Below are 24457 nucleotides of genomic sequence, written 5' to 3'. Positions count from 1 at the left end.
ACTCAACTAGGCAACATTTTCTAAGTGATATCATCAACTGGTAAAAGCGCACAGTTAACCCAGTCTGTAACAATACAAAAAAATATTACGGTATTTATGAATGAAAACGCAATGTTTGTGTCACCTGGCACAACAAAGTGGTTAAAGTGTTTGACTCAGATTATTAGCTATTGTATGAACACTGAACAGCACGATAGCCACTGCAAATCATGCTGTCTTATAAATCCTTGATTTTCTGCTCATATAAAATACAACAGCTCAGAAATGCAGAAGTTGAATTGCCAATACAAATGTTTCCCGATGTTAATTAAATTCGATAATCCAGCAAAACAATGAGATGTTACAATCTGTCTATTTTGGTTAAAGTTACATATAAATAATATTCTTTTAAAAATAGAAATATTATTTAAACACATGATACAATGTTTTTTTTTTAATGTTTAGCTAATACATTTACCGGTACGCAAAGTGACAACTAAGAGAATTTTTAGTCTTTATGATATGGCATATTCGAGCCGACAGTTTTTAGAAATATCGCGCCTATCTTGTGTTTCAAGATAAAAGGGATAAAAACAGCTTTATCATCAATCACGTACTTCTATTTTCAATGGACAAAACACATATGTTCAAGCATGGCCACCTAGAGATGCGGCCTGATTTGTCACATTTTGCAGATTTTGATTACAGCTACTGCTAGTGCTTGACTGACATTTTTTGAGATGTTTTTACTTTTTGCGGTTTCCTAATGACAAAAAACTTTTTTGTTGCCTTGGGGAAGCAGTAGCAAATGAGAAAAAGTAAGTTGAAAAACGCAAAATTAGACTGCTATTAAAATTAACAGTCTGACTAAAATCTACAAAATCAAATTTTCTTTGTTTTTCAACATGTGAGGATGTTAAAACCTATTGTGTCATCTGGGGAAAAGAATAAAGAAAGCGTAAAAATCTAATTTTTAGAAAAATTTATTTAAACGTTCGCCCAAAGTTAGAAAAACCTGGAAATTTCTGCAAAATGTGACAAATCAGGCCATATCTTTAGGTGGCCATGGTTCAAGTCGCAAAAACTGAAAAAACACACAGCTAAGTTCTACTGTTCAAACTACAAGTAGATTGGTAGAGAATTGAATTGTCTGAAATGTCATCGTTTTGTGCACAGTAGTCGACACAGCATCTACATTGAATTTGAGTGGTATTTTGATCGTGCATGCACACTAACTATAAAAGGCAGGTATGTATGATTGTATTCAGCAGTACTGCTCAGCAAATCACTTAGCATAAGGCTCACACGACGAAGAAGACTAGTCATTAAAACGTTTCTTAAACGTTCATAGAAAACTAGATGTAATTGGCAACATTACAAACCAATGCATTTTTTTGTTTTTACAAAAATGCTGAAACTAATATCAGGGAAGGATATAGCACGGCAAAACACAGCATGATTATTATTAATCTTCCACAATGGCCAATGCAGCACATAACCAGTGCTGCGGCCACCAAATGTTAGTCTACACAGCGGTGTGCACTGTGCAGGGCTCCCACAGATGCAAATGTAATCAAAAAAACATCTTAATTTGTGATGTGGTTACACAGTACACACATCAAAATTGATGCTCGCAGCATCCCATTTTTCTGGAAACAAAAATCCAATCATTTGCATACACCAGTTGATATAAAAGCTATTGCTAAAGTGTCATTCCATTCCCTGTTGCTTTTCCCGGACAGCATCTTTAAACCGCTCTTCTAACAATGATATTTCACTGATAAGATCTGTTATAGCATTAGTGAAAGCTTCTTGTGGACTGTAATCTCCAGTAGTTTGAACTCGTAAAATAAATTTGTGCTCCAATGGATGTGGGACCTTGTAGCCAGCAAATAAAACTTTTGGATCTTTCAGCAATTGTCTAAAAAATGTATAAATTAATTAGGCTAGTCAATAGTCATTTTCACTTTTTCAATAAAGTCTTAAGCACCTTCATGGCTGATGAACCAAAAGACACGCCTGAAGAAGTAGATTTTAGTTATTTCATTAATATACCCTACCTAAGAAAAGACTCAACAATTTTTGCGAAAAACCTAGCTAAACTTATAAAAAAGAAATTTTCATGTGACATTCATCCTGTGTATAAAACATTTAAAGTGCACCAATATTTTCAATTGAAGTCGCCTACCCCTTTGCTCTTTCTTCAAATGTTGTGTATAAATTTAGTTGTTTGCGTGACGCAAACCAGACATACATTGGTATGTCAACCAGACATTTGTTGACAAGGGCCGGGGAGCACTTAAACCCAAACCTAACAACTAAAAGTGGAATTAAAGAGCACGTCGCCTCTTGTAAATCGTGCACTGACAATGTCTCGATCGACCAATTTAAAATCATCTCTCGAGGCAGATCTGATTTTCAGACTAAGATCATGGAAGCCTTAAGAATCAAACGTAACAATCCATCTCTCAACCGGCAGTTATTCGCCTGTGGCTCATCGTTCCTTTTGTGTGTGTTCTAATTGTTTTGTCCAATGCCTGTACTCTACACCTCACGTGATCTGTTTCCCACCGCATAATTTACTCGCAATCATTCTCGTATCATTTGTTCAGTTTGTGCTTTCAGTCCAGAGTGTCGTTACAGTTACAGTGCATAGTTAAATTTATCTTACGATTTTTCATTTTATGTATTGCAGATTTAATTCCTGATGAGGACACACGTACGTGTCGAAAACGTTTGAGTTTATTTTATTTAATTATGTTATATTTTGTGTGAAATAAAGTATGCTAAACCCGCTAAAGTTACTATGTTTTATTTCTCTATGGTTCAATAGTCATTCTTTATGATTGCAAGCTTCGAGAAATCTACTGGCTTTGTAATAGCGGAAAATGGAAATACAACCAGTATTAATGTGAGTAGCATTTGGCAAAGGGATTCCATGTCAAAAAAGTAATCAAAAACTTTTAAGACTGATACAGAAAATCTAACAGTTTACCGAACAGAAACTAAAGTATATATATATCAAAATTAGAGATGTACCGATACCAATATTTTGGCCGATACCGATATCACTTTTTTAGGCTGATACCGATATTTTGGCCGATACTTTGGTGTTATAAAAAGAAGCAATTTTGGTATTTGCAAGGAATTATATCAATTGCTAAGTTTTACCTTATTTGCATAAAACTATATAGCCTGCAACAACAACATCGTAATCAACAACGAGTTCATATATAACCTTTTAAGACATGGTTTGTTCAAACCGGTAAAACCTGGCTCAATTTCATCACTGAAAGTTTGTTTTTAACAAACAAACAACTGAAAGTAATGCTATTGAAACATTGAAGTCTGTATTATTGTACACATAAAAAAGTTTCTTACGATCTAAGAAGATTTCCGAGTGTATGATCTTCTTTGTTGACTGTGAAATGAGCTGCATTTGGTACTTTAGTATCTTTTGTAATAGAAATTCTAAAAAAAACAGGGTTGATTAAACAAGGCATGCACCACTGATGATCCCAAACAAGAGCGAAACTCAAGTATGGCATCTTCCATTTTCATTCCATTGTGGCCTTAAAGATTATAACAAGTTCACCACCACATTATTCAGGTCTTGAAAGTTTTAAGCTAAAAGCTTAAAATTAAATGAGACCATATTATTATATATTGCATATATAGACAGTTAAGCTATTGTAAACCAAAGCAAATATGATTCACTTAATAGAAGTCTTAATAACCTACTTACTTTTTTTCTCCTTCAAATAACAAAAATGATTCAAAAGCTGGTGGAGCATTCATTATTAAAATCAAGCAGCATATACTATTCCAGGCAATTGATCAATTATTCTTCACTACAATTTAACTGCTTTAATATACAATCTACTTTTAATAAACTTTAAACAAAAATAAACCTGATTTTGCAAGCTTATTCTTGGTGGATGCAACCTATTTTGTCCCCTGAACACTTTGTACCTCCATTTCGTCTCCCCAAATTGGGGGACAAAGTGTTCTGGGGACGAAATAGGTTGACTCCAGTTTACTGGAGTCCAAGTGAATCTTTCTTGCAGGAAGTTTTCAATCCCATGCAAGAGTGATGCTTCTACACCATATGCTTTCAGTTTGGCTACTAATCTCTTGTGTGGGACAGTATCAAATGCTTTCATAATGTCAACAAATACACAATGCACACCTGAATCAGAATCTATCGCTGTTGTCCAATCATCTAGGACTTCAATATGTTGTGTCAAGCATGATCTTTGACCCCTGAAGCCATGCTGATCTAAGGGTCTTGTAATACAAACAAACTTATTTTCAAGCATGTCAGTTTATTCTCAAACAGCTACCGGTAACAATCGATCTGCTAGATCATCTCCAGTTAAGCTAAATAAGCCAACTGACTTGCATGAAAATAAAATTATCTGTATCCCAACAAGTGCAACCGCATCCTCAATCAGTCTTCTTCTTCTTTCGTATGAGAGGTTGTTTTTTTTTGACTACATTTCATTGGGGTCAAATGTCCGGGCATTCTTCGAGCAGCCACTTGATTGTCGAGTTTTCCAGCATTGACAGGCCAACTGCCCTTGGAGGAGTAAACGTCGGGCAGTGGTAGAGGATGTGATCTGCTGTCTGTTCCTCTGCACCACAGTTGCATGCCGCAGATGTTGATAGGCCCTATTTGTGCATCAAGGAAGCGAAGCGCCCAACAACCGTGCGGAGGCGATTCAACCGTACCCAGGCAGGTCATCTGAGCTCCTTGGATGCAACCTAATTTGTACCATGGACAATTCGTACCGTCAGTTCGTACCTTGAAAAGATCAAGAGAAAAAATTTAAAAAAGCCGAAGTCGCTGATCGCAGTTTCCGCAAACATTTTAAAATTTTCCGCAAACAAACAAAAACTCTTAGGATCATTACCAGAAATTTAAAAATGTTTGCAGAAACTCTGATCAACCCTAACCCTTTTAAAATGTTTGCGGAAACTCCGATCAGCGACTTCGGCAAACTCTTAGGATCATTACCGGAAATTTTAAAATGTTTGCGGAAACTGCGGAAAAAACGGGAACTGCGATCAGCGACTTCGGCTTTGTCCTATTTTTTTCTCTTGATATTTTCAGTTTGTTGGTACAAATTAGGTTGCATCCAAACACCCGTACCCTAACCCTTTTAAAATGTTTGCGGAAACTCCAATCAACCCTAACCCTTCTTTTAAAATGTTTACGAAAACTGCGATCAGCGACTTTGGCAAACTCTTAGGATCATTACCGGAAATGTTATACCGAACGTAACACCAACAAAAGGAAACAGATACCTAACCGATTCTCCGAATCCGATACCCTAACCCTTTTTAAATGTTTGCGGAAACTGCGATCAGCGACTTCAGCTTTTTTTAATTTTTTCTCTATGTACGGTACGAACTGACTGTACGAATTGTTCATGGTACGAATTAGGTTGCACCCGAGCTCCTTTCCTGGTGGCATGAATCAGTCAATCAATCAGTAAAAACTCAGTCAAAAATCAGTAAAAACACTAAAAAGTTAGCAATATCCAAATGACGCTGACTTAAACTCTGGTGTAACTTAAAACTAGTCTGTGTCTGACTGTCTGTAGAACTAGTACCGTAACTACGCTACTAACTAGCCATAGCGACCCCAGCTTCACACAAATTACAATTTGAATATTCAATTGAACACTGAGAATATGTCCTTTCAGAGTTGCCAGGTCCACTTATAGAAAAAATGACATACAGTTCAGTTCAGTTTATTTTTTGTTTTGTTGGCGAAAAAGAAAGACACAAAAAACAAAAACACAATAAACACAAATAATTCGCACAACAAGGATGGCAGCGAAAAACCAAAAGGTCACCAAAGTCAGTTGCCACCCAAACATTTAAATAAAAGACCCAAAATTAAGAACATTAACACATATATAATATATAGCACAATGCCAGCACTTTACATAATACAATAACAATGGAATAACACAGGGCAACATAAAAAAAACTGTGTAGAAAAATAAGCGGATGATACGTTTCAGAAGCAGGCTTGCCAGATTGGCTTTTTTACGGCCAAATTTCACAAATTTGGCCTTTTTTGAAGTCGTTTGGCCACAAAATTTGGGTTTGGCTTTTTGGCTTTATTTTGGCTTTTTTTTCATATTGGTTTGGCCGCAAATTATTTGTTTGGCTTTTTTTACATTTACTGTATTTTGTAAGATTGAAACAACAATGGCAACACTTGTCCTTTATTCTTTCACTGTGGAATGTGGATTGAGGAATTGCTATTTGTTGATGCGCATGTGCACTGTGCAGAGACTGCAGGGGCACACTGACAGCGTGTGCAAGGATGAAGTCTTGCTCTTTTGGCGATGCTTGTTAATTTTTATAAAGTAACCATTTTGACAGGATATTATTTAAAGTACCGTATTAATTATTATCTGTTCAAAAGTATTGTAGCTGTTGATAATATGTCAAAACGAAAGTGGAAGGCAATGTATGATAGCAGCAGGAAATATCGGTGCTGGTTTAGGATCGGCCGCCTTGGTTAGTGACGTCACAAAAATATGTGACGTCATGCAAAAAAACGCAACTACTTTTAGGAAGGGTGCAAAAACGCGGAATAGAAGTAAAAGCGGAATGCCTATTGATTTTTAAATATTTGTAGGCATTATTATTGATCTAGCGCTAACTTAAACTGTTACTATTTTGTACCAATTCTCAGCAATTCATTTTTACAATAAAAATACTTGCTTTATTAACGTACCAACTTTCACGTTTATATGTTATCTACAAAACGAGCAATGTTATCTACAAAACGAGCAATCGTGGTTCAGTATAATGCTGTAGCTTTCTCATTTCTGCTCGGATTTTAACAATTTTACTATCGTTGGATGGCATTATGCTTCATCTACCCGAATGGATTAATTGCCAATCTAAAGTAGGCACTATATTTATGTAGCGCTAACTTAAACTTTACTATTTTGTACCAATTCTCAGCAATTCAATTTTTACAATAAAAATACCAAACCAACACAAATTAAAAGAGTATGTCTTGTTTTATTAACCTAACAACTTTCACGTTTATATGTTATCTACAAAACGAGAAATCGTTGTTCAAACGTAACCGCTCGACGAAGCTTTTTTCCAATGGATTTTTCAAGGCGATTCGATCGTGGTTCAGTATAAGCCGCCCACAGTTTGCTGTGGTCGATGAATACTGCCTCCACCAAATATGCTGTAGCTTTCTCATTTCTGCTCGGATTCTAACAATTTTACTATCGTTGGATGGCATTATGCTTCATCTACTCGAATGGATTAATTGCCAATCTAAAGTAGGCATTACATTTATGTAGCGCTAACTTAAACTTTACTATTTTGTACCAATTCTCAGCAATTCATTTATTACAATAAAAATACCAAACCAACACAAATTAAAAGAGTATGTCTTGGTTTATTCAAATGTTAACTTTCACATTTATATCTAATCCACAAAACGAGCAATCGTTGTTCAAACGTAACCGCTCGACGAAGCTTTTTACCAAAACAATGCAAACACAAAGCGATCAGTTTCCAGTGTTCATTACAAGCCGCCCACAGTTTGCTGTGATCAGTGAATACTGCCTCCACCAAATGTGCTGTAGCTTTCTCATTTCTGCTCGGATTTGAGAAATTTTACCATCGTTGGAATGCACGATACTGCATCTATCCAAATTTATTGGTTGCAAGTTTAAAGTATGCATTATATTGATCTAGCGCTAACTTAAACTTTACTATTTTGTACCAATTCTCAGCAATTCATTTTTTACAATAAAAATACCAAACCAACACAAATTAAAAGAGTATGTCTTGGTTTATTCAAATGTTAACTTTCACATTTATATCTAATCCACAAAACGAGCAATCGTTGTTCAAACGTAACCGCTCGACGAAGCTTTTTACCAAAACAATGCAAACACAAAGCGATCAGTTTCGAGTGTTCATTACAAGCCGCCCACAGTTTGATGCGATCGGTGAATAGTGCCTCCACCAAATATGCTGTAGCTTTCTCATTTCTGCTCGGATTTTAACAATTTTACTATCGTTGGATGGCATTATGCTTCATCTACCCGAATGGATTAATTGCCAATCTACAGTAGGCATTATATTTATGTGGCGCTAACTTAAACTTTACTATTTTGTACCAATTCTCAGCAATTCATTTATTACAATAAAAATACCAAACTAACACAAATTAAAAGAGTATGTCTTGGTTTATTCAAATGTTAACTTTCACATTTATATCTAATCCACAAAACGAGCAATCGTTGTTCAAACGTAACCGCTCGACGAAGCTTTTTACCAAAACAATGCAAACACAAAGCGATCAGTTTCCAGTGTTCATTACAAGCCGCCCACAGTTTGCTGTGATCAGTGAATACTGCCTCCACCAAATGTGCTGTAGCTTTCTCATTTCTGCTCGGATTTGAGAAATTTTACCATCGTTGGAATGCACGATACTGCATCTATCCAAATTCATTGGTTGCAAGTTTAAAGTATGCATTATATTGATCTAGCGCTAACTTAAACTTTACTATTTTGTACCAATTCTCAGCAATTCATTTTTTACAATAAAAATACCAAACCAACACAAATTAAAAGAGTATGTCTTGGTTTATTCAAATGTTAATTTTCACATTTATATCTAATCCACAAAACGAGCAATCGTTGTTCAAACGTAACCGCTCGACGAAGCTTTTTACCAAAACAATGCAAACACAAAGCGATCAGTTTCCAGTGTTCATTACAAGCCGCCCACAGTTTGCTGTGATCAGTGAATACTGCCTCCACCAAATGTGCTGTAGCTTTCTCATTTCTGCTCAGATTTTAACAATAATAGTTGGTCAAGCAAAAATAGTAGGCTACACATTTAGCCAAACGCAGCAGCACCACTTTTCAAGATTAAACAATAGAAACCCGTTAATGATGCAGAAATCAGTAGTCTTAACAGCATCAAATTTTACGTCTTGAAGCAGTTTAACATCGCCTGTCTTAATACGAGAAGTAGAATGGGGTGACTTTGGTCCAGTTATGAGACACCGCTTACTTTAGTTTTACAATGGTTCTGGGAGAAAACTTTAATTAACCCATATTGAGGGCTATCAAGAGCCCTTACATGTTACCAAGTTTGAAGTCATTTGGTCCATGCGTAGAGTTAGAAAAAAAAACAAACTATAAGTGGTTTTCACTCCAGTGTTTTAAAAAAACTATAAGCAGTAATCTTTTTTCAAGACATGCTCATTGCCAACCCCAAAAAGGGGTGTCACTGGCCCCTTTCAGAGTTTTTAAAATACTTTCAACAATCAGCACTCGTGATTACGTATCAAATATCAAGTTAATCGAACGAAAATGTACCACTAATATATGGCCTAGCACCTGGTTTCCGTTTGTATTTCCTATAGGCATGTCAATTTTTGAAATATTAATCTGCACTCCATCAAGCCAAAATTGATGAAAATGGATCACTAACACAACTAAAATCCTGTAATAAACGACAAAAAGTGGATTAACATCATACAAAAGTGGCCAAAGTCACACCATATTTTCTACATGTCAAGCAGTGGCGTATATTCAGGGTGTGCAAGGTGTGCACTGCACACCCCAAGAAATCCAGAAAAAAAGAAAATTTCCATCGGTTGTCGATGTTCTTTACTTTTCTGATATTCTAACATCTTGCTGCATGCTGATTGCTTTCTTTTCAATTGCAAAACTCGTCCCCTTCTAATTTTAATACTCCAACGTTTGAGGTCATTGCCTTTAATTTTTTTCGGTCATTACCTTTAAGCTGGGTGTGCACTGACACCACAGACATCTTATTAAAGATGTCTATGACTGACACCTTGGCGAGTGCTATTTAAAATAAACAATTAAGAAAAATGACGTCACAAGGCAGCTAAAACAGCAATGGTTTTAGTTCAGCTAGGGTGTGCACTCGCTGATTTGCACACCTTGGCGCGTCATTGGGGGAATCCCAGGCAATAGCAAGTTTTAGCTTGTTGGATTAGACTTAGAGTTTGAGCTATGGTTTGAGGTGATCAGAGTTGGAAACAAGATAAGATAAAATGTTTTTTATGCTCCAAGTGCCAGTAAATTAGGACTAGCTTGTCTGAATCTGCAACAAAGCTTATGGCAACAGCCAATATCATTGATGCACCATTCTAAAACAACATATCTAATCGTTTTGTAATTGGAGTGTTTGTATGTTACTGGTATTGTACCGTACCTTATTGCTGAAACACCTTAATTATGTAGCAAGTGCCAGCTGACTCAAAGTCGCTTTCTGTGTCTCCTGGTTTGTCTCACATTAATTATTGCCTATGTTTGGTTCGTCTTGGGTGTACCACCGGTACGGTATATAATATATATATTAAAATGTGAAGCCAATGAACAAAATGATACCGGTAGGCTACTGATAATAAAAAAATTGGCTAGTGGCTAAAGCTGCGTTTATACTACATGCGTTTTTACTGCGACAAATCGCATCGCTCGATACATTCCACGCGAGTGTATTGGAGCGCTTAGACTGCGTGCGTCTTGTCTGCGGTGACGTGCGGTTTGGCGCAGACATTTGGATGGGCTTTGACGTACCGTAACGCAATGCATCCTAGTATACGTCAGTCTAAGGTAGCCTATGTTTGTGAAAAGACGTCAAAGTAAGCTACTTTGATGTGAGGTAATGGCAGAAAAATAGCTTTCTACTGCAAAAGTAAGTTATTAGGCAGATTTTAGCCAGAAATAAAGGCCTTTTGCAAATGTTTTATTGTATTTTTAGTCAAAGTGGATGCCTCCTAGAATTCAAGGCAATTTTGTTTGCCAAACTTAACTCTTGTTTCATTCATCTAGCTCTACGCCATAGTTTGAACTGCATTTTTTTAAATGCATTGTTAGCTTTCAAGCCAGTGATGATTTTGCAGCAATCTTGATCACCATCTTTACTGTGGCAAGCCTAGGAAATTTACCGGTACCAGTAGGTATGTACAAAATGAAAATCAATCAATCATTGGTTTATTTTTTGGTATTACAGTATATGTACTGAACTGAGAGAGGAAGGAAGCAAAAGATCTTATATGAGGTCAGCTTCCATCCTGTTAATATGTTACAGGAGATGTTACCAATAAAAATTAGTTTAAAAAAAAGAAGTTTGATGCATACCGGTACTGTTTAATACATAGGTAGCCTACCGTACTTGAATATCAAGTGAGTACTTGAATATCGAGTTACTAGTTAATGTATTTTCAAATTGTGAGGAAAATGATCATCTGAAATGCACCAACTACCAGACCTATCATACTGTTAAGTTTGTAAAAAAAATATTCTCTTATATTATTCTTATATAAAAACATACATACGTACTAGTCAGAGAACATTGCATAGATATAGACAACAACATACAGCTGCTGTATTCACTATCTGCAAATGGACATAAACATCATAATGGCATACTTAGATAGGAAATTGTACTTTGTGGACAAAAAAATAATTTCTTTTTAAAGTTGCCCATATCACTATGAACATAAGAACTATATTTATGTGAATCCCTGTTGATGACAAATTGATGTTTTTTCAGATAGAGCTGCTGTGGAGATGCATTGACTCGTATAAACTTTAAATCCTTGACTTCCAAGATCATCGGTGCAAAGTGCTGTACCAGGATAAAGAATTTGAACTAGTCCTATCGTTTGTACACTCTACAAGTATAGTAATTTCAATAATATTAATAAATTCATAAACAGTTCAATATGGCAATTTCTATATCATCATTGTTGGAAAAATCATTTTCATCACGATCATTTGATGAAAAGCTTACCATTGTAGAGAAAGGAAAACCAAAACCCGTCATGCCAAATTTAAAAACAAACAAGTGCAAACAAGGAACAAAAACAACAGTGCGCACATTTTCTACATCCAGATTTGAAGAAATATCTTGGCTGACTGGTTGCAATATAAAGAACAAGTTGTTTTGTTGGCCTTGTATTCTGTTTTGTACTGAGTCTTCAATTTGGAATAAATTGGGTTACTTTGATCTCAATCATTTGACTGCCGCTGTGCGAAAACACGAGACCTCAAAAAGACACCTTGAAGCTTTCTTCGCTTTAAGTACTTTTGGACGACAACGAATAGATACTGCTTTAAGTAATCAGAGGTTAGAAGAAGTGTCTCGTCATAATGAGAATGTAAGAGCAAACAGAGAAGTTTTGAGAACTCTGATCAATGCAACTTGCTTCTTAGCAAAGCAAGAGCTACCTTTTAGAGGACATGATGAGTCTGAAACATCCAACAATCGAGGAAATTACATTGAGCTTCTTGACTACACAAGAGGGTATGATGCAGTGCTGAATGGCCATCTTCAAGCAGCCACAGTGTTTAAAGGAACTTCTCCAGCTGTTCAAAATAGTTTAATTAAAGCCATTGCTGATGTTATGCTTGACACGATCAAAGAACAAATCGATGAAGCAAACTTTGTTTCTATCATTCTTGATGAAACATCAGATATTTCGACGAAGTCACAACTTTCGACAGTAGTTCGGTATGTACACAAAGGAAAAGTTTATGAAAGATATTTGGGTTTCACTGACGTAAGTGCAGATCGTACTGCAGTTGGATTGATGGAGCATGTTGAGAAAGTTGTGAAAGATTTCACACTGGAAGAAAAATTGGTTGGACAAACCTACGATGGAGCAAGTGTAATGAGTGGACAGCTGAGTGGATTGCAAAAGCGAGTTTTAGATAAGTACCCAAAGGCCTTGTTTGTTCATTGTCATGCTCATGTTTTGAATTTAGTTCTTCAACAAGGCCTTCAAAGTATTCGACAGTGCCGCATATTTTTAAAAACTCTTTCTGGCTTAGCTGCTTTTTTTACTAAATCTTCAAAACGTACCCATGCTTTAAAGGAATTTGTGCAGCGTAGATTGCCAACAGTTGCTCCAACAAGATGGAATTTCACCTCACGTTTATCTAGCACTGTCAAAGAATACAGATCTCAACTTAGTTTATTTTTTAATAGCATTGTGGAATCTGAGAATTGGGACAATGATGATGTGGTGAAAGCAAGAGGATTTTTGAATTTTTTGGAAGAACCTCAAACAGTTTTTTTGTTGCATGTGTTTGCTCAAATTTTTGGACTGACTGATGTTTTGTATGATATTCTACAATGCAAATCTTTTGATGTCATGTATTGTAAAGATAAAATTGATGAAATCCGTGTCAAGCTCCTTGAGGAAAGAAATACTGGTTTCAACTGTATTTGGGATTCAGCTACTTCAGGTCAGAAAACTGTTATATATATACAAGATTTAGACTAAACTGCGATTACCGTACTGATAATGTATATTATACATTTTAAAACTGACTACCTCTCCTTATATTATTATTAGGTAGGCTGTAAGTAAACTAGGTACTTACCCTGTATGTTTAGTTTGAGACAACATGCTTTTGTTTAGATTGACACAGTCACCCCAGTAAGATTTTCCATTTTTATTTCAGACTCAAGTGATGATGGTCCATCCAGGCGTCCAAGACGTAATCAAGATTTTGATAATGAAACTAATAAAGTCATTTATTCATTGCTCTATCAGGATATAATCGACAGTGTTTGTTGTCAGATCGATCAAAGATTTACTGCTGTCACAAAATTCGAGTTTTTTCAACTGCTGTGCTGTGACAAGTTTCCTGAATTCAAAAAAGAATTCCCTGACCATTTAATGACAAAATTACAAGATATATATGGAGGAATTTTCGATTATTCTCGGCTTAAATCTGAACTTCAAGTTGTGTACTCGCTGCCAGAATTTTCGCAACAAACTGTTCAAAACATGTATGAGTATGTTCATCAAAACTCTTTAAGTTCTGGCTTCAACGAATTGTTTAACTTAACGCAGCTCGTACTTAGTATTCCCAGCACTACAGCATCGGCAGAACGAAGCTTCTCAGCTCTAAAGAGAATACATACCTGCTTGCGTTCCACACAAGGACAAGAAAGACTGAGCTCGCTCAGCTTGCTTTCAATAGAGAAGGAACTTTTGCTAGAACTGAAGCAAAAGCAAGCTTTCTACGACGATGTAATTCAAAAATTTATTGCACAAACAAGAAGAATCGAATTATGCTATAGATGAATTTTCCTTCTGTAGTCGAGGTGTTAAACATTTTCGTTTTTACTAAGTAGTACGGCGGATAAAAGTACAGCCGACCAACATAGCAATCGACTTTCTTGTTTATTACACTGGTCAACACAACTTTTCTTGCTTGGAGTTTTTTAATGGATTTAGGGTAACTTTGAGGTGCCGAATCTGACCTCAGTTTTTCCTGTCACGTCAGGTTCGTGAGATATGATAACAGCAAATTGTTACTTTTGTTAAAAGTGGAAGATTTGACGTTGCGTTTATTGCACATACACATTGTGCTATATCCAGAAATCCAGGTCATGTAGTACATAAGTAGCTGAAATACACCCACCCACTATAATTTTGATACCAATTTGTTTTCTAAGCAACATTATTAACCATCCAGTAGTAACAAGTCAAAAGGGAGGCTAAAAGTATAACTGACCCCACCCCCGTCAATGTTTTGCATGAAATCACAAAGATTTAAACAGGCTTATGGCAATGCTTGTTCAGTAACCTTATTTAAGCTGTTTTGGCCTATCTAACACTAACCTTTCGTTATAGGACTGCATATGTTGGTGGTAAACGCAACGCCAAATCTTCCACTTTTGACAAAAGTAGCAATTTGCTGTTATCATATCTCACAAACCTGACGTGATGGGATAAATCTGAGGTCAGATTCGGATTCAGCACCCCAAAGTTACCTTAAATCAGTTCTCAAAGCCTATGCAAAAAAAAATGTTTTTTTTGTTGACCAGTGTTATCGAGTTGCTTTGCTATTGTTTTTTATTTTAACTTTCACCTGTTTGTTTTTAATTCGCTTGTACATTTCTCAAGGTGTTGCAACTGAACTGAAGTATGTGACTTTAGAAATGCAACTTAATGTTTGATATTAAGTCTCATTCAATAGGCGCTGTCAAATACATATCTATTTTGTATTCTTCTCCATTCCGACAACATTAGTTTTGTCAATTGTGTTCATGTTCAGAATTTGTGCTGAAAATGCTCTCAAAACGCACCAAATTCAATGTTAAATTTAAAAATTTTCTGGGGGAGGCCCCCCAGACCCCCCGCTGTTGCTTTGCCGTCAGTGAACACCCTGTCAAAGTGGTCACGGTACGCCACTGATGTCAAGGGGTGACTATAGCCACCTAGGTGAAAGAAGCAAATGCTCAGCAGCCAAATTACATAATTAATACTGAACCTAGAGCTAAGACCTACTTTCTGTCAATGCTTGGCATACCCAGTATGGTCAGACACTGGCGTGCCAGGTAAAAGTTTGCAAAGTTATTTTTTTAACTGATCGCTTTGTGTTTGCATTGTTTTGGTAAAAAGCTTCGTCGAGCGGTTACGTTTGAACAACGATTGCTCGTTTTGTGGATTAGATATAAATGTGAAAGTTAACATTTGAATAAACCAAGACATACTTTTTTAATTTGTGTTGGTTTGGTATTTTTATTGTAAAAAATGAATTGCTGAGAGTTGGTACAAAATAGTAAAGTTTAAGTTAGCGCTAGATCAATATAATGCATACTTTAAACTTGCAACCAATGAATTTGGATAGATGCAGTATCGTGCATTCCAACGATGGTAAAATTTCTCAAATCCGAGCAGAAATGAGAAAGCTACAGCACATTTGGTGGAGGCAGTATTCACTGATCACAGCAAACTGTGGGTGGCTTGTAATGAACACTGGAAACTGATCGCTTTGTGTTTGCATTGTTTTGGTAAAAAGCTTCGTCGAGCGGTTACGTTTGAACAACGATTGCTCGTTTTGTGGATTAGATATAAATGTGAAAGTTAACATTTGAATAAACCAAGACATACTCTTTTAATTTGTGTTAGTTTGGTATTTTTATTGTAATAAATGAATTGTTGAGAATTAGCACAAAATAGTAAAGTTTAAGTTAGCGCTACAAAAATGTAATGCCTACTTTAGATTGGCAATTAATCCATTCGAGTAGATGAAGCATAATGCCATCCAACGATAGTAAAATTGTTAGAATCCGAGCAGAAATGAGAAAGCTACAGCATATTTGGTGGAGGCAGTATTCATCGACCACAGCAAACTGTGGGCGGCTTATACTGAACCACGATCGAATCGCCTTGAAAAATGCATTGGAAAAAAGCTTCGTCGAGCGGTTACGTTTGAACAACGATTTCTCGTTTTGTGGATAACATATAAACGTGAAAGTTGTTAGGTTAATAAAACAAGACATAATCTTTTAATTTGTATTAGTTTGGTATTTTTATTGTAAAAATTGAATTGCTGAGAATTGTTACAAAATAATAAAGTTTAAGTTAGCGCTACATAAATGTAGTGCCTACTTTAGATTGGCAATTAATCCATTCGGGTAGATGAAGCATAATGCCATCCAACGATAGTAAAATTGTTAAAATCCGAGCAGAAATGAGAAAGCTACAGCATATTTGGTGGAGGCACTATTCACCGATCGCATCAAACTGTGGGCGGCTTGTAATGAACACTCGAAACTGATCGCTTTGTGTTTGCATTGTTTTGGTAAAAAGCTTCGTCGAGCGGTTACGTTTGAACAACGATTGCTCGTTTTGTGGATTAGATATAAATGTGAAAGTTAACATATGAATAAACCAAGACATACTCTTTTAATTTGTGTTGGTTTGGTATTTTTATTGTAAAAAATGAATTGCTGAGAATTGGTACAAAATAGTAAAGTTTAAGTTAGCGCTAGATCAATATAATGCCTACTTTAAACTTGCAACTAATGAATTCGGATAGATGCAGTATCGTGCTTTCCAACGATGGTAAAATTTCTCAAATCCGAGCAGAAATGAGAAAGCTACAGCATGTTTGGTGGAGGCAGTATTCATCGATCACAGCAAACTGTGGGCGGCTTATACTGAACCACGATCGAAAAAAAGCTTCGTCGAGCGGTTACGTTTGAACAACGATTGTTCGTTTTGTAAATAACATATAAACGTGAAAGTTGTTAGGTTAATAAAACAAGACATACTCTTTTAATTTGTATTAGTTTGGTATTTTTATTGTAAAAATTGAATTGCTGAGAATTGTTACAAAATAATAAAGTTTAAGTTAGCGCTACATAAATGTAGTGCCTACTTTAGATTGGCAATTAATCCATTCGGGTAGATGAAGCATAATGCCATCCAACGATAGTAAAATTGTTAAAATCCGAGCAGAAATGAGAAAGCTACAGCATATTTGGTGGAGGCACTATTCACCGATCGCATCAAACTGTGGGCGGCTTGTAATGAACACTCGAAACTGATCGCTTTGTGTTTGCATTGTTTTGGTAAAAAGCTTCGTCGAGCGGTTACGTTTGAACAACGATTGCTCGTTTTGTGGATTAGATATAAATGTGAAAGTTAACATATGAATAAACCAAGACATACTCTTTTAATTTGCGTTGGTTTGGTATTTTTATTGTAAAAAATGAATTGCTGAGAATTGGTACAAAATAGTAAAGTTTAAGTTAGCGCTAGATCAATATAATGCCTACTTTAAACTTGCAACTAATGAATTCGGATAGATGCAGTATCGTGCTTTCCAACGATGGTAAAATTTCTCAAATCCGAGCAGAAATGAGAAAGCTACAGCATGTTTGGTGGAGGCAGTATTCATCGATCACAGCAAACTGTGGGCGGCTTATACTGAACCACGATCGAAAAAAAGCTTCGTCGAGCGGTTACGTTTGAACAACGATTGTTCGTTTTGTAGATAACATATAAACGTGAAAGTTGTTAGGTTAATAAAACAAGACATACTCTTTTAATTTGTGTTAGTTTGGTATTTTTATTGTTAAAATTGAATTGCTGAGAATTGTTACAAAATAGTAAAGTTTAAGTTAGCGCTACATAAATATAGTGCCTACTTTAGATTGGAAATTAATCCATTCGGGTAGATGAAGCATAATGCCATCCAACGATAGTAAAATTGTTAAAATCCGAGCAGAAATGAGAAAGCTACAGCATGTTTGGTGGAGGCAGTATTCATCGATCACAGCAAACTGTGGGCGGCTTATACTGAACCACGATTGCTCGTTTTGTAGATAACATATAAACGTGAAAGTTGTTACGTTAATAAAGCAAGTATTTTTATTGTAAAAATGAATTGCTGAGAATTGGTACAAAATAGTAACAGTTTAAGTTAGCGCTAGATCAATAATAATGCCTACAAATATTTAAAAATCAATAGGCATTCCGCTTTTACTTCTATTCCGCGTTTTTGCACCCTTCCTAAAAGTAGTTGCGTTTTTTTGCATGACGTCACAGATTTTTGTGACGTCACTAACCAAGGCGGCCGATCCTAAACCAGCACCGAAATATCTACCTGAATGGGAAAATGAGTTTTCTTAGCTTAAAAAAGATGAACGCACAGGCAGGGCCGTAGCCAGACCGCAGAGCAAGGGGGGCCAACCTTTTTTTAGGGGGGCCGAAAAAGCTCTGCAACGGGAAAGATGGGCAAAATCATTATAATTGTAGCTGTTGCTCGAGAATGTTGGGATTTTGCCAGGAGGGGCAAAATTTTGTTCAGGGGGGCAAGGCCCCCCTGCTGGCTACGGGCCTGCGCACAGGTGATGCTTTTTGCAGGGTGCAACCTAATTCGTACCATGAACAGTTCGTACCGTCAGTTCGTACCTTGAAAAGATCGAAAGAAAAAATTAAAAAAAGGCGAAGTCGCTGATCGCAGCTTCCGCAAACATTTTAAAATTAAAGCCGGAGTCGCTGATCGCAGTTTCCGCAAACAAACTGAACTGAAAAGTTAGTGAAAGCGGAAACTGCAGTTAGCGGAAACTGCGGAAAAATGTTTGCAGAAACTGCGATCAGCGAGGGTTAGTGTTAGAGCATAGATTACTCTATGGTTAGAGTTAGGGTTAGGGTAAAGGTTAGCGGAAACTGCGATCAGCGAGGGTTAGGGTTAGAGCATAGATTACTCTGTGGTTAGAGTTAGGGTTAGGGTAAAGGTTAGTACAAACTGCGGTTAGCGGAAACTGAGGCAAAATGTTTGCGGTAGCTCCCATCAGCGAGGGGTAGGGTTAGAAGAGCATAGATTACTCTATGGTTAGAGTTAGGGTTAGGGTAAAGGTTAGCGGAAACTGCGATCAGCGAGGGTTAGAGCATAGATTACTCTGTGGTTAGAGTTAGGGTGAAGGTTAGTAGAAACTGCGGTTAGCGGAAACTGCGGAAAAATGTTTGCGGAAGCTCCGATCAGCGAGCGGTAGAGCATAGATTGCTCTATGAGTCTATGGTTTGGGTTAGCGCAAACTGCGGGAAATTGTTTGCGGAAACTGCAATCAGCAACTTCGGCTTTGTGCTATCTTTTCTCTCGATCTTTTCAGGGTGAAAATTTTAAAATGTTTGCGGAAACTGCGATCAGCGACTTCCGCTTTTTTTAATTTTTTCGGTTAGACTAGAGCATAGATTACTCTCATGGTTAGGGTTAGCGGAAACTGCGGAAAAATTTTTGCGGAAACTGCGATCAGCGACTTCCGCTTTTTTGAACTTTTTTTCTCGATCTTTTCAAGGTACGAACTGACGGTACGAACTGTTCATGGTACGAATTAGGTTGCATCCCTTTTTGCAAGTTATGCCAAGCAACCATTGTCCCAAAGAAAAGTAATTTTAATAACCATGAAAAGACAACGAAGCATAAACATAAACTTCCAGTACAAGTAGGGGTAGGCAGTACAGGGTGGATTTTAGACAATAACTTTGGATTTTGCATAGGACTCTTTTTTAGACAATAATATGATATGACAATGCTGAATCAGCAAAAAAAATTGAACTTTAGGCGTTTTTGGCGGTTAGCACCACAAAAAACTGAAAATTGCTTTTTTCAGATTTTAAATTTAACAAAAATCACAATTTTCTGAAATGAATGGTTTTCAGATGTAAAACACTGCATGAACTTGTCGTTTTTTTATGCAAATCAGCTCTGTGAAAATAGAACAATAACTCAAGACTAATTTGGAATAATATTAGTCTAAGAAAAGTCCAAAAAATGGTAAAAAAAGCATAGATATTGAGGCAAAAACACCTAAAATTGAGTTTAATTTCCAAAATATGAAGTAATGATATTTGATACTGCCTGCTATACTTGAGGAATCTTGCAGAAATACTTCTTAATTCCCTTCTTGGGAAACATCCCACTCACCATCAATAACACAGTGTAACAAAACAAGAAAAAAATTTTGTCCTTGAGAAATAATTGCTGTTTTCTGTTTGATTTTGCCAAAAAAATACAAAAAATCTTTATTGTACCACAATAACTTCAGGTTTGTGTTCCTCAGATTAGTTTGAATTTTTCTCATTTCTCATGAAAATAGGCATAGCCTATACATAACGTTGAAAATTTACTGTCAGCTGCTTCCAGCAATAGTTACCTACTAATGTGTATAATTAAGTAACAATTGGATTCTGTTTGCACACAAAGCCTTGCAAGGTTTTACTTTTGTGATGAAACAAAAAGGGCTGAGCATTTTTGCAGTCGCATACCTTACTTGAGCAAGTTATTTAAATTTACTGCTTTGCGAGATGCAACCCCTACACAGTGTGTTTGTCTTGTCTTCAACTCTGAGTTACTGGTGAAAAGCGCCCTTACTATCGCCATTAAAAAGACATAAACGATCATCATCATCAACCAATTTTGATTATACAGGCTATGAATTAATCCTCATGAGGGTGTGGCCTGTCTGTCTGTCAAGAACTAAGTCTTCCCCTCCACACCTCGCGATTTATTGGGTTGGCAGAGTCCATTGTTCAGGGCTACAAGGTCACGTTTTACAAGTTCTTCCCAAGAAAGTTTTGGTCTACCTTGTGTCTTGTGATAGTGTCGGAAAATTGTCATTGATAAAGTCCAATGCTGAGCTACTCATTTTTACAACAGAGCAATGGGACTTATTGGATGACAGTGTTCAACTTATTTCACAAAGAAGCTTTTTAGTGTTCTACACATTTAAAGACGGTTTATGCTACTGCCATGATATAGAAGTCTTTCAGGCTAAATAGGCATTTCCTGCAATCCTTGACTGGAAGCTTTTCATCGACAGCTCATCTAAAATATCACAGCTGGATTGTTGAGTAACGCAGACAAGTGTCCCTCCATTCTTCCGGCTTACTCAGTTTATATAAAGGAAGAATATTAAAACATCAAAATCGTGATGAGTGCATTGAAGTAGGACCTCTACAATTGGGAGGTCGTTGGTGATTTCAAGATGGTGGCTTTCATAATGGTGCTTCCGGGTGGTTCTATCAAGTTTTGATGCTGTCTTTGTCTCTGGGATAACAGAAACACCGTTTTTCACAAGAAGAGGAATTGGCCTCCAAGAACCACCTATGAGATTGGACCTTATAATGTAAAACAACAACCTCCGGTAGATGCAACAAAAATACTGATGTCTTCTCTGCACATAAAACTAGGTCTTAAACAACTCTACAGAGGGTGGAGCGGAGCATTCAAGCAATTAAAGAGCTGTTTTAAAACTTTGCAAGATGCAAAAACCAAAGCTGGAATATTTACGTGATCTGAAGTGAAGCGACTGATAAACTCCATTTACTTTCATGATCGAGATGCTGTCTAAAGTATAACAGACAGCTTGGACCTGTTTCATGTCTGTAGTTAACAGATTTTGGGGCAATCACAAGACAGAGAACTATAGGACAGGGTACTTTTTGATCAACTTAGGGATGCATATTAGAATATGGGATTAATATTATATCATTATTATAATAGGCTATTATATGGGATTATTATTATATGAATTAAGGTATTTACTCGCAGAGTCAGTCATGATGGCGGTCATTTTCTGTCAGTTCAGGTATTTTCCCTCAGCGGCACGACTCTGGAATAAGATACCCAAATCCTTATTTCATCACCCTAACCTCCCCCCCCCCCCCTCTGAGATGCCATCAACAGTTCAAGAAGTCCATTAAATGCATTAACCTCGAAAGCTTCCCCATTTTATACCATAATATTCTTTATCTCTTCTAGTGTCCAGGGTTTTGCAATAGGCCTGTCCTTTTCTGAACACTTTACCATAAAAAAATTGATGCTTTTTTACCATTTATTTGTGTTTTTTTGACTTTTCTTTGACTAATAAAATTCTGAATTAGTTTTGAGTTATTATTCCATCTTCACAGAGCTGATTTGCATAAAAAATGACAAGTTCATGCTGTATTTCACATTTGAAAACCATTTATTCCAAAAAATTGTGATTTTTTGTTAAATTTACAACCCGAAAAAGCAAATTTCAGGTTTTTGTGGTGCTAACCGCCAAAAACGCCTAAAGTTCAAATTTTTTTGCTGATTTTGCATTGTCATATCATATTATTGTTTAAAAAAGAGTCCTATGTAAAATCTGAATACCTTCATTTTTACTGCCTACCCCTAGTACAAGCTCAAAATTCTTTATTATTTGATACGCTTGCAGCTACTGCACTTGATACTGAAAAAGCAAAAAGAAGATTGAGCTGAAACTAGCATTGTCTGTCGCATGCCACAGCTCTATCAATGCAATTGACCATTTCCAAGACATAATTGTTTAAAATGCAAAGGGTAGCATACTGCAACAGCTAAAATCATCACTAATTACCAGCTCCTGTTGCTTTTTTTTAATGAATTACAAACTGTTAGAACGCCTATCAAGTATTACCTATCAAACTTGGTTTTTACAAGTGACTTGTTTGGCTGGTTTTTGGCCTTTTTTAGTTTAATGTTTGGCTTTTTTTTACAGTTTTATTGGCCTTTTTTGGCTTTTTTTTATGAAGGTTTGGCTTTTTTTTCAATTTAAAATCTGGCAACCCTGTTCAGAAGTGATCATTGTACAAATTCTTTAATAAACATTTATATTTAAAAACATTATAAGACTTTTCTTTTATTTCTTTTGGTACTTGATTCCATAGTTTCACTCCATTAAAACATAGCATCTTCTTACCAGAGTTTGACGTTGTAGAAGGCAAATATAAATCATTCTTTTGGTTATGACGGGTTTTATGATGGTGAATTTCGTTTACAAAAATAAAGCAGCCAGCAAAGGCCCGGGGCAGCATTTTGTGCACATATTTGTACATAAATTTTGCAGTCTCTAATTTAATAATATCGTCAATTCTGAGCACATTAAATTGGTGATAAAGAACAGTTGTATTTGTTGACCTCGGCAAAAATAAGCAGGATCGAATGAACTTGTTTTGTAACACTTGTAGTGGAGCAAGCAATGTAGAGTTTGCTATTCCCCAATTTATAATCGAGTATTGGATCTTGGATTGAAACAAAGCATAATATAAGGTTTGTAATATTGTTAAAGGGGCAATGTATCTCAGCTTAAATGCTATGCCGCAGACCTTTGCAAGCTGCTTTCTAAGATTAATAATATGACTATCCCATGTCAATCGCTCATCCAAAGTTACACCTAGATAGTTTATACATTTCTTCCTTTCGATGGATCGACCACTGATGGACAGATTAAAATTTTCTGCTGCACTTTTTTTGTTACAGATGATCATATAAGTAGTTTTACTATAATTTAATGAAAGTTGATTGGATTTCATCCACACATCAATTTTTTCCATCTCTCTATTGACATTTTTTTGGAGAGATGACAGGCATTTATCTGACATATGAAAGTTTGAGTCATCAGCAAAAAGTGTAGTTGAAAAAGAAGATGCATTTGGAAGATCATTCACATAAAGAAGAAAAAGCAAGGGACCAAGGATTGACCACATTTAACAACACCACATTTAACAACATTGAAATTAGAATTCTTACCTTTAATTTTTGTACTTTGCATCCTATTTGTTAGATAAGATGTTAAAACGTTTAAAAACTTGCCACAAAATCCATAATGGTGAAGTTTTTTTAAAAGTATGCCATGATCAACTGTATCGAAAGCTTTACTTAATCAACAAAAATCGAGCATGTGTATTTGTGATCATTCAAGTTAGAAAGTAAATCATCATAAATTTTTGTCAATGCTAAGCTTGTTGAATCATTTTCACGAAAACCATGTTGAGCTGGGGTTAAAATATTATATTTGTCAATAAAATTCATCATCCGTTTATATAAAAAATTTTCCAAAATTTTGGCAAAAGTTGTCAATAAAGAAATTGGTCGCAAATCTGTGGGTGCAACCTAGTTCGTACCTTGAACCATTCGTACAGTCAGTTCGTACCCTGAAAAGATCGAGAGAAAAAATTAAAAAAAGCCGAAGTCGCTGATCGCAGTTTAATAGCACAAAGCCGAAGTCGCTGATCGGAGTTTCCCCAAACAATTTGAAACAAACTCGAGGGTTAGCGGAAACTGTGGTTAGCGGAAATTGCAAAACTGCGGGGAAATGTTTGTGGAAACTGCGATC

General features: G+C 36.2%; 2 protein-coding genes across 2 annotated transcripts; one reads left to right on the top strand and one right to left on the bottom strand.

Annotated features, from left to right (window-relative positions):
• Nucleotides 1-69: 69 nt before the first annotated feature.
• On the bottom strand, nt 70-3884 carry LOC145770084 (DNA-directed RNA polymerase II subunit RPB11). Its single transcript, XM_082581674.1, has 3 exons — nt 3725-3884; nt 3361-3450; nt 70-1900 (listed from the first exon to the last, which is right to left on the bottom strand). The coding sequence occupies exons 1-3, from the start codon at nt 3775-3777 to the stop codon at nt 1690-1692; spliced, it is 354 nt and encodes a 117-aa protein (XP_082437800.1). The 5' UTR covers nt 3778-3884; the 3' UTR covers nt 70-1689.
• Nucleotides 3885-11669: 7785 nt separating this feature from the next.
• On the top strand, nt 11670-15441 carry LOC145770323 (zinc finger MYM-type protein 1-like). Its single transcript, XM_082581923.1, has 2 exons — nt 11670-13272; nt 13492-15441. The coding sequence occupies exons 1-2, from the start codon at nt 11748-11750 to the stop codon at nt 14118-14120; spliced, it is 2154 nt and encodes a 717-aa protein (XP_082438049.1). The 5' UTR covers nt 11670-11747; the 3' UTR covers nt 14121-15441.
• The last annotated feature ends 9016 nt before the right edge of the window (nt 15442-24457 follow it).

Source organism: Aplidium turbinatum, chromosome 5 (genome assembly GCF_918807975.1).
Source record: "Aplidium turbinatum chromosome 5, kaAplTurb1.1, whole genome shotgun sequence".
In the NCBI taxonomy this organism is placed as follows: domain Eukaryota; kingdom Metazoa; phylum Chordata; class Ascidiacea; order Aplousobranchia; family Polyclinidae; genus Aplidium; species Aplidium turbinatum.
The sequence above is the reverse complement of the archived record's forward strand: the minus strand, read 5'-3'. Positions and strand labels throughout refer to the sequence as shown.

Excerpts from the sequence above, each read along its gene's own strand:
- LOC145770084 (XM_082581674.1), bottom strand. The coding sequence starts at position 3,777 with ATGAATGCTCCACCAGCTTTTGAATCATTTTTGTTATTTGAAGGAGAA. Across the intron at positions 3,451-3,724 it reads TTATTTGAAGGAGAAAAAAA|AATTTCTATTACAAAAGATA; the intron begins GTAAGTAGGTTA and ends TGTTTTTTTTAG. Across the intron at positions 1,901-3,360 it reads CTCGGAAATCTTCTTAGATC|ACAATTGCTGAAAGATCCAA; the intron begins GTAAGAAACTTT and ends TACATTTTTTAG.
- LOC145770323 (XM_082581923.1), top strand. The coding sequence starts at position 11,748 with ATGGCAATTTCTATATCATCATTGTTGGAAAAATCATTTTCATCACGA. Across the intron at positions 13,273-13,491 it reads TTGGGATTCAGCTACTTCAG|ACTCAAGTGATGATGGTCCA; the intron begins GTCAGAAAACTG and ends TTTTTATTTCAG.